At 35.4% G+C, this 18,476-nt stretch overlaps 1 protein-coding gene across 1 annotated transcript in view; it reads right to left on the reverse strand.

Moving 5' to 3' along the window:
• adamts3 (ADAM metallopeptidase with thrombospondin type 1 motif, 3) overlaps nt 1-18,476 on the reverse strand; it is a 101,386-nt gene that overhangs the window by 11,718 nt on the left and 71,192 nt on the right. The window contains 4 exon segments of the mRNA XM_051894888.1: nt 3,395-3,527; nt 4,116-4,272; nt 11,140-11,303; nt 15,176-15,256. Coding sequence (XP_051750848.1) covers nt 3,395-3,527; nt 4,116-4,272; nt 11,140-11,303; nt 15,176-15,256 — 535 coding nt within the window.

Below are 18,476 nucleotides of genomic sequence, written 5' to 3' on the forward strand. Positions count from 1 at the left end.
TTCATTTAGAGTATCTTGAAGTCTTACAATAAGAGTTGATTTATAACGCTCAGTCATCTGTTAGCAGGTGGCTACATCCATTTTATTCCATCACTACAAGTGGATTTTGAAGTGATTTTCCCAAACACTTCAGATAATAGCTCATGACAGACATACTGTACATACATTAGAGGGCGCATCTCCGATTATTGAGCAGTTTTCCTTTGTTTGTATATGTAATAATGAGTGATATAATGTTGTATCAATATCACTATTTATTAAAACAAATTGATGTAAGGTGTGTGTGCGTGCATGTTAATTATGTAGAATCTATCTGTTGATGGTATTCATGTAGGCTATTTATGTAATCCTTTGGCGAATAAGAGAAGAAAAGATCAGAAAAGAACATGGCGATTTTCACATTGGTCTGCAGAAAAACAGCAACGGGCTGAATGAAAATGTAAAATGTGACTCTTCCATCCAGATAGTGGTATTCTGTTTTATTGTTATTTTTATTTTTTATGCATTCCATTTTTTTTCTTATGTATTTGTTTCCTTTTTATGTAAAGCACTTTGAATTACCATTGTGTATGAAATGTGCTAAATAAATAAAATTGCCTTGCCGTGCCTAATCGACTCTTTGACAGTAGGTGGCGCTGGAACAGCAGAAATACAGCCGTTTCCTTGGTAACCTCTGTACACAAAGCAGCTGTGCTTATAACAACGCATTCAAATGGTTTGAAAGTTTTTTTTTTACCTCATAAAAATGAACCATAGTTGCGTCTCAAATGACGCACTATACACTATGCACTTATACACTGTGTACTTATGCACTATGTACTCAGCCATGTAGTGCGTGAATTGTATAAGGTTATTTTATCATTTAACATCGGAGACTGACAGCCCCTTCCCCTCCGCTACGTAATTAAAGCTGCGACAGTTGAGGTGTATTAAGTGTCCAACATTCCAAACTTCGTTTTCTCCGTTAATTTAGTGCATCATCCGGGTATTTAAAGTGTACTTTTTCTTTTTGGAATTTTCAGTGTGAACGCACTACTCACACTATTTATACTTAAAAATGTCATACAATAGTGCCTAAGTACGCAAATTGGGACGTACCTCATGGTTTTACTACAAATAAAACAAAATGATTATTGTAGTTAACCATGGTAACCACAAATTAACCATGGTTTTGCTACACTATAGTTTATGGTATTTGTAGAAAAAATTATTGTTATACAAATAGTAGCCTATCAATCCGACAAAAAAAAAAAAAAAAAAAAAAAATCATAGTTAACAGTTTTAACCATGGTTAATTTTCGTATGTGTTCACGATAGTTTATAATGCAAGTGAGTTGCAATGTTTTATTTTGCCAACTTTTTATACATGCAAATAAAACTAGTGAATAATACAAATTTACAAAATAATCTCAGTGGGATATGTTTTATACAACGTAGTGTAACATTTAACAGAAAACTGCGTGCACGTGACATCACATTGAGGTGGGGCAATTCGCTTCTTTCTAAGTCCGTTTCGTCTGATGACTTTTGGTCTGAGGCTGTTTAATTCGATGACTAATTGTACGAGACCTGACACCTGACGTCGTTTTTCCTGAGACCTGAAGCCTTTCAGTCTGAGGCGCGATGCCGTTTTGTCCGATGACTGAAGCTTTTTAGTCTGAGGCATGACGCCTTTTCGTTGTATGACTGAGGTGTGAGGAAGTCCTAAAATGTACACCGTACGAGCGCCTGGAGGCGTGTCCTGTGAGCGGAGTTAGAGTCACGAGTATGCGCAGCTTTTGTGTAGAGATCGTCTACAAGCTATCAATGGTCAGCTAAACAACTGTATTTAAACATACAATACACCATCGCATTATCCATGGATAACTTTTGAATCACTATAATGAATACAGCGTATGAATGATGAATAATGAATTTATGAATTCACTGCTTTCGTGTTGTTTACATTATATGCACTAAGGCGCCTACTGTCAATAAAACAAACATTTGAAGCAGTTTTACTCACCACCTGCGGTTCCGACTCATGACCGGGATCATATCGCTGTGACCGCTCCATCTTTCAGTTTCAAACGATCTGTAAATCCAGTGTAGAACTGGGCCTTGTTTAGGAAACCATAAGCGCCGATCCCGAGGGCTCGAGCAGCCACGGAAAAACATGAGATATTCTCCATTCATTTTAACCAATAAAAAAGTGATTGCAACTATCAGTTTCTATGGTTATTTTAACAACAAATATCGAGAGCGCATCAATGTAATGTGTGAGAACAAATCTCTCAGCTCCACTGGGTTCTTTGGGAAGCAAGGTTATCTTTCCCTCACAACCAAAAACACACTTCTTTGGTGACATTGTTGATTTCGTGCAGTCCTGTGCAGAGCTGCCGACGACTTCCGTAAATCGAACGCGCGTTGATGGGCGTGCTCTTGCGCTCCCGCTCAGGTCCACGTGTGCGCGTGCGCCCTTCCGGGAGAAGTGCCCGTACAAGGAATTCCGACCTTGTTGACATCACTCAGGCCGATACTCGAGAAAAAAAAATAAATAAATAAAAAGTCGAATCCCGTGAGGATTTGGAAGAGAATTTTTGGAACAGAAATACTCCGTCATACGTCCAACTTGTGTTTTGAAACTTTGGCCATGTTTAGCATGAGAATCCAAGTCTTTAACAGTGTAAAAAAAGGCAGAGTACATGACTTATTTAAGAGCACTTCAAACCAGCCCTCAAAAAATGTCAATGCTAATAGGTGAAGAGGAAGTGGGATTGTGATGCTCAGAAATGCCCTTTAATACCGTGATAAACATACTGCATGTAGACCCTATTCGGTGTATGTAAATGAAAAAGATATTCTCTGTGTGGATATAATACACTCAGTGGCATGTGTAGGTTGATTCAATACTGAAGGGTCTAAATAATTCTTAAACTCCTTGTATTAATCATTAAAGCAGGTCATGGACACACGCTTGATAAAAACAACAAAAAAGCTGCTAGATTTATTTGTGGTTTTCCATGGAACAGGAAAGAAAGACCTTCATCTATCAGTTGAAAATTAGCCAAGGCTACACATTCAAGTAGAAATTATAGGCTGAGGCAATCTATTCATAGACATGAAACATACATGCACAATCACACTCTGAGATTTCTTCTTAGCCTCTGACAAGAAAAATGAATGAAGCAAGACCTCCCTATAGTATAAAGCAATCAAAACCCAGCTCTGAGCTCCCCAAGCTAGACTGGTGAAGCATGAGTGCTTATACATTATTTAGTGATGTTTAGGTTGAGTTATAAAAGATAAAAAAATCACATGCTGTACCATGACAAAACATTCTATCTGTCACTGGAGATAAAAGGACAACAGTTATTGTGAGTGGGGTTAAAAAAAATGTTTAAATTCAACTTACTGTGGTTGCGTACAGTCCTGTAAGTTACACATTCTGCGAATAGGTTTGGGTTTCTTGTTGATGTCACAGTAGCCCCTGTGCACCATTTTGTTGTCACCTTTTTTACGACACCCATATTTGGTGTATTGGAATCCTGAAGAGTAAATAAAATGAAAGAATGGAGAGAAACATGATGTGTAATGAAGTGAACAAGTCTTCAGTAAGTTTTGAACAATCTGGCCTGGCAGAACAAAATCTCTCATACACCTCAATAGACCAATAAACCATGATGTTGTTTCTTGGGTGTCACAATTATTAGTTAATTAAAAATGAATAAACTAATGATTAATAGTATTTATTAATTAATTATAAACTCATAGGCTGTCAAAATTATGATGTTGTATGACACTAGTTTTAATTATTGGAAACAGTCAAGAAGGTCAAGCCTTCCGATGTGTGACAGACCAAAATCCTCATTTTAAAGAGGATCTCATATATCAGACATTTGATGCAATTAAAAGCTACTTTTTTTAAATTGTTAATTTTATGTTTGATAATAGTTTAATATTTCTAATGGTGCTGACAACAACACAACCATAGGATTTGTGTCTCTAATGAAAAAAAAAAATCCAAAGTGCAAATTACCAAATGTCAAACTGATTGTCGAAAGAGACAGAGTAGAACCAGGAAATATATTTGAGTAATCTAAATAAGTTAAGAGATCACACTAAGTGCACGTTACCTCCAGCACAAGGTTTCGAACATTGGGACCAGCTTTTAAGTGCCCACTCATACGTGTCCTCTTGAATGACATTATTGTTGTTAAGGGGCACCGAATCTTCATGGATGATGTATTTGTACATCAGCGTGGACCTCGTCTCATTGTCTTTAGGTATAATCTAATGGAGAATGAAAAACAATAGGACAAAAGTTTCAGAAATGGCAAAGTGATATTTACAGGCATTTGGTTATGTATGCAGGGATTTAGCATTTGTTCATGCATATGCAAGAGTATGCAGATTTATGAGTTGGCCTCTGTGTGAGATGACTCAGACGAGGATCTGTTTAATTACATTTGAAAACGAAACAAGCATGACCAGCCTAACTCCACATGCTTGTGGAGTCGTTTCAAGGACGACTAATTTTGCATTAGTTTTATTCCTGTTGTAACTGCAATTTCATGCGCACTTCAGAAATTCTGATTCTAATAGTGATTCTTATTTTCTTAATATGCCTGCAACCTGATATAAAATCAGAGTGCAAGTCAGAGATTGCACATGCAATTTTAAACGTATTCGAAGTAATTTTGGCATTTTGTGATGGTGAGAAAAAGGTGGTGAGCTCATTAAAATGATATCCCTTCCTGAATTAATTTTGAAACATTGCATTTTTTACTGAATACATTCCCATTTGTCACTGTAAATTGAAACAGTACCTGTAAATTGAAACATCAATCGTATGAATCGTGCACTGATCAGAAACAAGTCTCTGTGTGTAAAGGTCACAGTGCTATTACTAAAATGCATTACTCTGGCCTGTATAAATCCACAGACAATGTTCAAATGGAGGACATTCTGTTGTTGCTCTGCCTAGGTTGTTCATATGCAAGAAAGGCTAAAAACACATCTAAAGATCTCCATGCAACTTTTAAACTGGCTGATGTTCATGAATTCACTTGTGAAGAATAGTGAATATGGGTGTAAACGAAAAGTTATCAAAGAGAAAAATCACAGCATTCAAGTTAAATAATTTTTAGAAGAACCACACACTTCATTTGAACAATGACATTTTGTGGTAGAAATATCAGTTGTTTTTTTGTTTTTGTTTTTTTCAACCAGAGAACCCAGATGACTTATGGTCAGTAAAGAACTGATGAATTACATACTGTAGTAATAAATTTTACAGGAAAATATCAATGTGTCCATCCATGAGTTTATGCTTTACAGAAAGTAGGTCATACCACACAAAAAGATCCTCAGAAATATTCAAATGGGATTGTAAAGCTGAAGTAGAAGAACTGTTGTGCTTTGACAAGTCAAAGCCTTCAACTTAATCTAGCTGAATTGTTGTGGCATGACCTGAAATAAGTTAATGTGAGACAGCTAAATTATAAGATCGGCCTGAAGTAAAACCGTAAAGAGAAATATGCCAACATAACATCCCATTCCTAAATAAACCTATTATAGTATACGGTGCCCTCCATAAGTATTGGGACAGTAAAGACAAAATTGCTCTGTTAGTTGTGGTGTCAAGACATCTATAAATATGATTAAAAGATTAATATGAGGCAGAAGTACAGAATGTCACATTTTATTATTGGCTGTTTCAACACAAAATGTTTTACCAACTAAGAAGAACAGCACTTTTAGAGTTTCATCCCTCTTCCTAATGTGAGCATACTGTAAGTATTGGGATGGTTTAACTAAAAGTAAATGTAAATGTGTAAAAGCTCATATTTAATTGTAAATCCCTTGCAAGCAATCACAGGAGCGAGTCTGTGACCCATAGACATCACCAGTCTCTTGGTTTCACACTTTGAAATGCTTTTCCAGGCCTTTAATACAGCCATTTTCAATGGTTGCTAGTTTTGGCTTTTAGTTTCCTCTTCAGCTGGTGAAAGTCTTGTTCAAAAGGATTTAAATCTGGAGACTGACTTTGAATATCCAGTTTGGAATGTCCTGAAAAAGATAGATACCACTGACAAGCTTCAGCAACCGACAACAACCAGGTCAGCCAATCAACAGCAGTTGATGATAGACTGTCAGTAAAATAGACTGTAAAATCACCAGCAACCAGCTGGGATGATGGTCTCACAATCTGCTGTTCGCAGGAGACTTCACCAACAGAATTACAGAGGCTACACAGCAAGATCAAACATCTGATCAGTACCAAAATTAGGAAAGGCAATTTGAATTTGCAAAAACACACAGAGATGAGCCAGAGTTTTAGAACAGAGTTTTATGGACAGATTAGACAAAGATTAACATTTATCAATGTGGGAAAACAAAAGTGTGGAGAAAAAAAAGAAACTGCAAATGATCCAAAGAATACAACCTCATCTGGAAAGCATGGTGGAGGTAGTGTCATGTCTGCCTCTGGAACAGGCTCTCTCATCTTTATTGAGGGCTTATTCAATGATGACAGCAGAAGAATGAATTCAGAAGTGTACAAAAGAATCTTGCCTACCAGTGTTCAAGAAAATGCCATCAGACTCACTGGGAAGTGCAACAGGACAATGACCCAAAACACTAGTACTGCCATCTCAATCAAGATTATCATGGTAAAGACATTTTTGGTCTTAGATTGGCCAAGTCAGTCTCCAGATTTAAATCCTATTAAACAAGCATTTCACCAGCTGAAGAGGAGACTAAAGGCAGAAACTCCCCAATACAAGCAACCATTGAAAATGGCTGTATTAAAGTGTGAAATCAAGAGTCTGGTGATGTCTATGGGTCACAGACTCGCTCTGTGATTGCTTTTAAGGGATATACAATTAAATATTAGCTTTTACACATTTAAGTTAAACCATCCCAATACTTATGCTCACATTAGACAGAGGGATGAAACTCTAAAAGTGCTGTACTTCTTAGTTGGTAAAACATTTTGTGTTGAAACAGCCAATAATAAAATGTGACATTCTGTACTTCTGCCTCATATTAATCTTTTAACCATATTTATAGATGTCTTGACACCACAACTAACAGAGCAATTTTGTCTTTACTGTTCCAATACTTATGGAGGGCACTGCAAGTATAAACATTTAGTATAAAAATTTTAAACTGAATGTCTCTCTCTTATGAACACGTATCATCAACTGCTGAGATCTTACTGCAGAACTGAAATACAAAATTTCTGACAAGGTCAATGACAATGTGATCCATGTTATCTAGGACTGGCAGATGTGTCATATGACAAAAGAAATCTTTTATTATCCCTGAAATTAGTCTCAGACACCAACAAAAACTAATTGTGGCAAAAGCACATCAGGCTTTAGCAAGCAAACATCTGTCATGAATTGAAATTTAATGCAAATCTAATCTTCATTATCCATTGCAACAGCTTAGATGAAGGTCAAATTGTATAATAAACTATGACTAATGATAATTCCAGAAGGCTCACAACTCAACTCTCTAAAATGTTACCAAGAGCAAAACATGAATATTTATTACCTGAGCATTCAGATACCATATATGCAGTACACAGCATGCAACATAATTTATGCAAAAAGGAGGAAAAAGCACTTAAACACTTCTTCCCAATCATCTACGATGTAAATGTGGTTAAACTACAAAAGAATAATCCATATAGATACAATCACGTATTCTGTCTTATCACGAATGTGTCATTCACATGCAAAGTGCCAGTGACTGAACAATTCTATTTTGCAAAGGCTTAAAAAATATGTTATGTTAATTTTTACAAGATCTCTCCCATTTATTTTTACCGAATAACCTGCAGTAACACGGTTTTCTCTTCACATTAATAAGTAAAAGATATTCTCTTAATTCAAAGTAAGTGTCAGTGCAAATCTCTCATTGTCTCTCCTCAAAAACATTTAACACACCACAATACCTCACACCTCTGCTTCTTTTGAAACCACTACTGAGAAAACTCATTCAAAACCCAATGTCACTGATGTCACTTGCATTGTGTTTAAGCTGTCAGTGTATCTAGAGCAATTTCTGTCTTTCTTTCCTAGTCACCTTCCATATTCACACTGAGCTCTGATCTCCAGCTAAAGAATGAATTCAGAGAGAAGGCTTGAGCTTTGACTGTCACATTCAAAGATTGGTAATCTTTACTCATATTCTTTTAACTCGAGGACCTTCAGTTCACACATACCAAAGCTTCAACAGTGTCTCTTTAAGTGGGTGTTGGTGGAGAATATTTCACACAATAGAAAGTTAAACAGCGGGGCATGTCTCAAGCTAAAATGTTTAAATTGTCTGTTCTAAGGTCGTTGTATCTGCTACAAGCAATGAATTTGATCCAGTCTTTACTGAAAATACAACAACAACAAAAATCTGCTTATGTTAAAATTGGCATCTTAAAGGGGAAATCACAACAGTGACAAAAAGTCACTGAGCGAAAAATGAGGGTGTCCAGCAACGCAAAAATAAATAAATAAATAAATTTGAATGGGTCATTAGTGCATCTTATTAAATGGCCTTTTGGTATACATGATTTAGATCAATTACAGCAATCTTCAGCCAAAAATAAATAAATACATAAATTGTATAGTGACTGCTAAACTCACCCGTCTCCAAAAAACTCCTAAACTGTGCTAATAAATATCTTACACGCATGGAACAACATTATCAGTTTCATAAACACCTTTTAAAGATGTCAAAGACTGCAAATGTCAGCTTTACACTTCTATCAGAAATGCCCAAGAAGGAAAAAAGTGTGCTGCTTTGAGGCTGCATTTCTGGTGAACGAGAGGGAAAAGAATCAACAGACATTAGCAGTATACAGTATATGGTGAGACACACTGAGAAACACCATATAGTGTGTGTGGGGGAGGTGTTAGGCTCTGTATGTATCACACACAAGCACACATTCATCTGCAACGACTACGCTTACACTTACTTCACACTCAGCAGTGTTGTCGTTGTTTTGTTTTTTTTTACCATCAATCTATTTTAATCTCACCATGGCAAGTCATGATTAGTGAGCTGTGCATTTTCATTAACATACTCATTCAAATGATGAGCTGTTTGGCATCATCCATAATTATACTATAATTCCTTCTCACCAATTAAAGAATCAAAACTGAAAGTTTTAATACCAAAAAAAAAGACGGGAAAGCCTTTTGCCTCTTTGTCTTTGAACATTTGTGAATAAGGAGAGAGGCATTCATTCTTCATGTGCAACAAGAGAAAATTAAACAACACAATGGTTGCTATAGCCAACCAACAAATTTCCATTTCACTGAGTTCAAAACTCAATTAAGGAGATCAGGGGGAAAATGTTGCCACGCAACTGGCCTTTGACAAAGGGGAAAATCTGCACTAAATTTGAATCATGTTGCACCCTCTTAGAAGCATGATACACTGTATGTGTCATATATGTATATAAATTTAAATAAATTTGTCATTTTATTTACATAAGATTACATACAGATACAACTACAGTCACAATTTATTAAAAATATATCCCAAATCCTATGAGGACTAAAGATTGCTTTGTGTGAGGAACAGAACCAAAAGCGTCTCAATCCCCCATAATGCTCAAACCAAAAAATCATTCAAAAATTGACGCCTGAAGAAGTATGTCAGATTTGGTTGTGAAATGTCATTGGCTGTCATGTGTCTCACTCTCATGAAAGACTGCATCATGCTAGAGTTCAGATTAATCTTTTGAATGAGATATGACTGTGTTAAGAAAGTGGGATCATTTTCAGAAATTAAAACCTAAAAGTTCCACACACTATGTTCTTCATATCATATGGCTTCAGAAGATTTGGAATGCAAAACGAGTCATTCGTAATAATTTTATACTGTTTGTTCAGATTTTGCAACAAATATCTGTGACTACTTTTATTTGGCTGCTACACGTTTTATATTATTTAGAAATGGTTTAGGGTATGTGCTCAAAAAATATCTATGAAAGTATAAAAATATATAATAAACATTTTTTTTTTTTAAATATTATAAAATGTACACAAAGAATTAAATACGTCTTGATCTGACACATAAAGCAAGCAATTATTGTAAAGGCAATGGAGTTCCTAGCTTTTAAAGGGTTAGTTCACCCAACAAATGAAAATTCTGTCATCAATTACTCACCCTCATGTCGTTCCACACCTGTAAGACCTTCGTTCATCTTTGGAACACAAATTAAGATATTTTTGATAAAATCTGATGGCTCAGTGAGGCCTCCATTGACAGCAAGATAATTAACACTTTCAAATGCCCAGAAAGCTACTAAAGACATATTCAAAACATTTCACGTGACAGTGGTTCAATCTTAATGTTATGAAGCGATGAGAATGCTTTTTGTGCGCCAATAAAAATAATAAATAAATAAATAACGACTTTATTCAACAATATCTAGTGATGGGCGATTTCAAAACACTGCTTCGTGAAGCTTCGAAACTTTATGAATCTTTTGTTTCAAATCAGTGGTTCGGAGCGTGTATCAAACTGCCAAAGTCATGTGATTTCAGTAAACAAGGCTTCGTTATGTCATTAGTGTTTCGAAATTTCAATGGTTCACATGACTTTGGCAGTTTGATACACACCACTGATTCGAAACAAAAGATTCGTAAAGCTTCGAAGAACATGAGCTGTTTTAAATGTGTCTTTAGTAGCTTTCTGGGCATTTGAAAGTGTTAACTACCTTGCTGTCAATGGAGGCCTCACTGAGCCATCGGATTTTATCAAAAATAACTTCATTTGTGTTCCTAAGATGAACGAAGGTCTTATGGGTGTGGAACGACATGAGGGTGAATAATTAATAACAGATATATATACAGTATATTATATATATATATATATATATATATATATATATAATATATATATATATATATATATATATATATATATATATATATATATATATATATATATATTTTATATATATATATTATAAATCATTTTAAATAATACAAAAACTAAAATCAATTATCAGTAAATTTAAGGCATCACAACATTATAATGTACAGTATTAAAATGAATATTCATTTTGAGATTTGATAAATAACTGTTAATAATCATATCACATTTTTAAGCTTCAAATTAGATTACAGAAAGCTTATTTACCAGAACAACAATTGCATCATGTAGTGGACCATCAGTGTGGAGAGTCTCGACATCATCCTCAATAAGGTAGTCCCACTCCACTCCCATTTCAATGAAGCGCCGAGATCCTGCATCCTCTCCTTTGCCGTTGAGAATGTAATGCCCTGTTGCTTGGTTCTTGATAGCTGCAATCAGAGATTAATTACAACTCTTCATCAGTTCAGGGATAAGAGGTTAACAAAAAGATCTGAATCAAGCTGAAAGATCTGTTAAATTAAGCTATCGTATCAGCCATCAAAACAGACGTTTTGATGTGTGCACGCCAGGACAATCACCATTGCTACCAGTCATCAAATGTCACTTGTAATGTGAAAAATGATATTAGGTTCCTGAACATTAAATATGGGGAGCATTGTCTGGAATGTTTTAAAATAATAATGAACGTACAGCATGAAGCAGAAGTGTGCAAAAGGTTTGATGCAATGAAATCAAAGTTGACTTTTGATTTCCTACGTTTAGTGTGATGAAATTGTGTTTATTTTTTTCACCCAAGAATGAAAATGTCTTCCATGGAATGAAAAAATATTTTGTTCCTCTATACAACAAAAGTGAATGGAGACCAGGAACTGTAAACTCAGAATAAATAAATAAATAAAACAACACAATAAAAGCTTCATAAAGATAGTCCATACAACTAGGGCTTTATTACAAGCCACATCAGAGATTTGTGTGAAGAACAAATTGAAATTTAAGTTGAAAAATCATGGTCACAATTTAGCTTGGAAATGATGCTTTACCAAGAATGTCACATTTGTTTTTTGTTTGTTTGTTTTATCAATTTTTAGTTTTGTGTGCGGAAAATAAAAATGCTTTATTTTCCCTGGTCATTTGATGACTGACAAATAGACTGACCTGGTCAGAATAAAAGCTGAAGGTGTTAATCATAAAACTAATCAGAGCAAGCAAGGATGCTACTGATGGGAACTCGCATGTAATACATTACTTAATTCATCGATCACTTATATATTCAATTATCATGGAAATAAATGCTTTTTATCTTAAGAACAAATCTAAAATATCTGAAAAAAAAAAAAAAAAAAAAAATCACATTATTGTTGAAATTTCTTCCAACAAATTGTCTCACCTTCCACAGCGTTTACCGTCTCACATTAATCCACATCAATACCGCATCACTTAATACATCACAATACACTAAACACCACTTAATACAAAACAAAACAATACATAAATGCATAAATACATGACTGGCTGCAGTGCATCAATTTGGTAATTTCTATTTTTTCAGAACCCTGAGGCCTACTGAGACCCCCAGCTCTGATTCATTAATTTAACAGACTGTTGAACAAAAGATTTCCCTAATCTGTTCTTTCTAGCACATGCTACTCTTAAGTCTTCTGTTTGATGGAAATTGCTAAGCTTTAGTGTTTTGACATGCAAAAGAATCTAATTACTGCAATCAGTTAAGTTAAATATATAGTTATCTGATACTTGTGTTAATTAGCTATTAAGCACCCCTAAAGGAAAGTATTATTGAAACAGAAGCATTACCTTTGGAAGACCTCTTGTAAGGTTAACTGGGGCAATAAATTGAAGCACTGAACAACTTACTGTATCTAGCTAATTAAAATAAGGTTAGGCTTAATTAAAAGTTCAACTACCATGGAGTAATATTCAAAATCCTAAAGTACATTCATGGAAAAGTATCTAAGTATTCTTAAAATAAAAACAACTTCAATTCAATTCCTTCAATTATGTGCATTACAAAGTGATAATTGCTGTCTGTATGGACTTCTCAAAATGAATAGAATAAATTAAATGGGCCAATCAATCATTTTGTCTTTCCCTCTTTTAACTCTGTGTACAGTTAAAAGAGACTGTGAAGCTCAGGATGATTTCTCCCCCTACAGTACGTTACAGTTCAGAGACTAAAAAAATGAAACCTTGATTAAGGAAGGGCCTCAAAGAAAACAAGTAATTTTAGAAAGAAAAAAAGAACTAACATTAAAAACTAGCTTTTATTCACATGGCATAGAAATGAAATGCTTACATTTTTATGGCAAACAGACACAATCTAAATTAGCAGGTCATGCCAGAAAGCTAATTCAACATGGGTGGCTCAGGATTTCTAATGTGTTTTTAGAATAGCAGTTTTGATTTATGAATTTAATAAAGTCTGTGGTTAACATTACTTGAAGAAACTTTACCTTACATTAAAGGAATAATTCACGATTATTTACTCACCCCCAGGCCATCAAAGATGTATATGACTTTCTTTCTTCAGTTGAAGAAAAATTAAGGTTTTTGAGGAAAACATTCTAGGATCATTAGTTAACATGTTATTTTTGCATAAATGCATAAATCAAGCATTCTGCGTTAGTTCAGCCAGGCCTCGTAGTCAAGCTCCACTATCAGCTGATTCGCACATTCTAACCCCACCCATATCAGCTGATCTGATTTCTATGGACTCAATTGGCAACTCTCAAATACGGCGCATTACTTAAACGCAGCTTCCGTCTTTCTGCTTGCTTGTCTGCTTCCACTGCATGATTGTGTTTAACTTAATCAGTGTCATTCTGTTGTCATTGACGCATGCTCTGTTCTCAATAGGGGGATTTTGTGCTGCTCTCCCAGTTAAAAAATTGGGAGGTTGTCCTCAGAAGCTGCTGCTGTTCCCGGTCTTAGCTTTCATGGAGCTCATGAAAAGGACAGGGAATTTAGAACAGAGCCATACCGCCAAATGTAACATCAGAAAAATATGCCAATAAAAAATTGACCAAAAAGTTTGTCTCTGGTCATTTTTTGACTTAAGTGGTCCTGACTGATATGGTCTGTTCATGTTGTGTCCTGGAGGCCTCAATCTTGTGAAAGCTAAAAGGTTACTTCAGCTGAGAAAAAAAAAAACATTCAAAATTGTCAAAAATAGTTATTTTGGACAGTTTTTACAGTGTAAAGGGTGCTTGACATGTAGTCTTTGCACGTTCCTCTTGTAAACAATGGTGCGGTTCTTGCTGCCTACATCAAGCGTGATCTTCCCAATCACTCGAGAGGTTGTGAACTAAACCATCTCATGGAAGCACATCGCAGGGCTGGACCAAGGTGAATATTTGTGTAGAAATTTGTATTTGTATAAAATTTTATTTTATTTTATTTTTTTCAGAAAGTGACTGATCATTTCGCTAGAGAAGACCAATATTTGTCCTCTAGGGTCGTGTGAATTACTTGAAGCTGCCTAAATATGGAGTTTGGATCATCAAAATGGACTACGGTGAGCCCGTTTCTCTCCGGCTGAAGAAAGAATTTTATATACACATCTTGGATGGCCTGTGGGTGAGTAAATAATCAGGACATTTTAATTTTGTGATGAACTACTCCTTTAACATTTGTAAATTTGGCAGATGCTTTTATCCAAAGCGACTTACATTGCTTTCAAGGTACACATTCCCTGGCCATTCAAGGTACACTTTCCTTTCCCTGGCCGTTGCTAGTGCCATTCTCTACTGTTTAAGCTACAGGAAGGTTCATATTTTGTTCTACAACATTAATTTCATTATGTACATTCATACCTCAAATGCATTAAAAACTTTTGCTAACACTGTGGGTAGTCGTAGTACAACATGTTAGCAACTTCTGCCTTAAAACGGTTTGAGCTTCTTTATGCTGTGGAACAAAACGTGACACATGATTTTACTTGTAACTTGAAAACTGCTATTCTAAAAAGCCATTGTAAATTCCAGAGGGAACCCACGGCTTGAAAATGCTCATTCCCTTTCAGGTTTTAGGACTATGGTCCACAATGCCACGGAAAAATGGTGGTGGACAGTGATTGTCTGTAAAAATCTGTGAGTATAATTCTGTTTAATGCACTTCCAGGCAAATGCACAAGCTGCATTATATGAATACATTGGTGCGATGGATATGTGTTAGAGTGACATGGATCCATTAGGCACAGCTACCTGTACTGTGCACAGAATACATGAGCATGCATTTGATCTTCTTGCTGTTTAGCCTGGGAAACATGAGGACAGATTTCACTTACCAAGAATTTGAGGAGAAGCCTCATGTTCTTGTATGATCACATGTCTAGCCCCAGGAGGAATGAGAAACATCTTTAGGTAACCTTTGCAAAGGTGAAAAAAGGCAAAGGGAGAGATGGCAGAAGCAATTAGTTAGCTAAAAAGTTCTACTACGGTTTGATCTTTGCAGAGGTGGGCATCTCATCACTAGAAGGCATTTCTACAATAGTACATCACAAAAGCTTTTGGATTTGAACAGTCTGACTATTGCAACTGTCCATCTAGCAGGGACATGACAAGCCTATAAGGGAAAAAACATCAAGGCATGACAGAAGGTTCCACATCCATTCATTTCACACATTCACCCATGTGAATAGATGACATCCTTCAGAAGCTCAAATAACAATGTCAGGCGAAACAAGACTGAAACACCATAAACGATTGTTATGTAAGGCTAATTAAGAAGGACGCTGAATGGCAGAGCCTTGAGTCAGTTTGCAATACATCACACAAGAACACAAAAACACTAATGTTGCCTTCTCTACGAATGCCCATTCCTCTGCAAAGCATGATACCACTCACCCATCACATTTCTAGAATCCTCCGTTTCATTCAGATATACATTCCGAGCTCCTCTCGGCAGCAAGAAGGCTCCTCTTGTTTTCCCTTTAGAATCAGAAGGATTTGTTACGTCATTTTGTCCTATACTCTTTGTCATTGACATGCCTCTAAACCAAAGCTAGACTTTGAACTAGATTCTAGCAGCATGATGCATGTCTGAGACATCGGTGTGATGTAAAACGGTGGCCAGGAGTCTAATCATTGCAATGGAGGATCAAGTCACTTAAGGCAGTGTCTGTTGTGAGGTTTTATCATCAATTAATGTGGACAGGAAGACATCTGCAGGGAAAGAGGGGAATGCTGGGTAATCCTAGTTCAGATGAGGTTAGTGTGCAGGCCTAAAAGGAGCAGGAATAAAATATGGTTGAGGAAAGAGAAAGAGAGATTAAAGAAGATGGACAGAAATAGTGGTTGGTGTGTGATGATGGCTGGGGGGATGCTGTAGAATATGTGTGAGTAAGGGAGAGAAAAAGAGTATATTTATATACTAATCTTATTAGATTTACTCGGTTTCATGTTATTTACATATTACATTCATCCTATTTTGATATTAGAAATATGGACATTTTTTATTAAGCTCTTGAAGACCTTTATTTAAAGAGAAAGTTCACCTAAAATGAAAATACTGTTATTCTAAACCTGTATGAAACACAAAAGATGATATTTTGAAGAATGTTGGGGTCCAGACAGCATTGGAGCCCACTGACTTATATTGTATGGGAAAGAGTTGTCTTCTAAGTCAGAGGTCATTTAAGTCAAGCTGAGTTTGCACTACAAAACAATTTTATGTCAATCCTTTAAGGAAGATTCTGAGTTAAATTCAACTCAAGTTTATCTGTGGCATGCTGTCTACTAGAGAAATTAATGTCCATCATTTTGTAAATACAAAGGAAAAACACTTTTACAGTAATGTATTTATAATGGAAACACAACAACGAATTGTTTAAAATATGCAGTCACAGTATATATGTTAGCATGACTGGTGTCATAGAATTGCTTACCAATTTTTTTTTGTGTTTCAAAAGCTGGTAAATCCAAGATTAAATGGTCAAATGTAAAATTTCACATGATATTTATACAAGAATATCAGCAAATGATCTATTTGTCCAGAAATGTTGTTTACATGAAACAAACATCACTCACAGGAATTTAGTTGAAAATGAAAAACAAAAGATTTAGACATCCAGGGGATGATTTACCTTTTAATTTTACTGAATAATTCAAGTGCTTCAAAAACGTACGATCTTCACATTTCTGCTTCTAAACTATTCAATGCATTTGCCCCATGCGCACCCATTGTAAGTGCATTACTGAAAACAGGTTTTTCTTTGGATTTTATAAACAAAGCCATGGAATCAAAAGTTATTTTTTGTGGTAATCGACAGCATTACCCAGATGCAGTTGATAGAGTTTAATTTATATCAACCTCGGAATTTTCCTTTAAAGCTACAAGCTACGGTCAATGGACAGCAGCACAGCAGGAAAGAGAAGTGTAGGATTAGACAATAAAGATACTTGCAGGTTGTGTTTTCCAACACAGGGATTTCTTTTTGGGATCTCTTGCTTAACTTTTTTCCTGTTAAAAAAGGTGATCAATTGAAAATAAAACAAGATTGAGTTAGAGAAAGGTCAAAAATGCTGATTTAGTTCATGCAGACAATGTGTTAAAAGTAGTAATGATAATAAGTACAACATAAGGAATTTGTGATATAAAGTGCCAAATTGTGTACAATCACCCACTATGACATATCTTATGACAACATCATGATGTAATATTATGACAACATCATGATGCAAATTTTGGTTAGAGCCAGAATGAAACATTAATTCATTGTCAGAAGTAAATACAACTCTTGTGACACCATGCAAATTAAAGTTAAAGAAACTTCTGCATTCATAACAAAAACAGAGGCACATCTGAAAGACTGAAGCTAGAAATCATGCAAAAAAATAAGATGGACCCTATATAATAATGTACATCGTCTCAATAATGCCACATGCCACGTCTTTCAGATGCAACAAAGGCAACACAAACACACACATGAATCCATATTCTTAGACACATTTGTTCTGCCATCTGTGCGAGGACTGTTTAATTATGCATTAGCATGAGTGTGTTTTACCGCCATTGTATAGAACTTTATGCCACATGTCAAAATTACATTTTAAAGGATCTGTTGTGATTGTATGTGTCTATGTAATAGTAAAATTAGGAAGCTCGGGAGAATTACTGAATGAAACATTATGCCAGAGTCACATTGTACATGCCAATGCCTGTTTCCGATGAAGATTTATACTTATCCTAAGAATCTGATTTGCATATTTAGGCTAAAATTAATTTAACATAAGTAATCATCACGTCAATTTTGGTTCAGAGCAGACACAGCTCTGAAATACTGTATGCAGTAAAGTTCCCCACATTGCATTCAAATTAGCTAATGTATATTCAGGGCTATACAACCCTTCCAGGGCCATTATAAAAATGTCAGCCCCTTGCCCTTTGTGCATTCAAATTCCTCTCTAATCACAAGTATAATACACCTTGAAGTTAAATGAATAGGATTAATAGAGAAAAATAGGTCTTTTAATACATTCTCCATTTGCTTCTTTTCTTATGTGCTAATTTAACTACAACATCAGCTAATTTAAAAAGGGAAAGAAAAAAAAAAGTAATACCAAAAGGATTCTTTGGATCTAATAATA

The sequence above is a fragment of the Ctenopharyngodon idella genome, chromosome 5 (assembly GCF_019924925.1).
Source record: "Ctenopharyngodon idella isolate HZGC_01 chromosome 5, HZGC01, whole genome shotgun sequence".
NCBI lineage: Eukaryota > Metazoa > Chordata > Actinopteri > Cypriniformes > Xenocyprididae > Ctenopharyngodon > Ctenopharyngodon idella.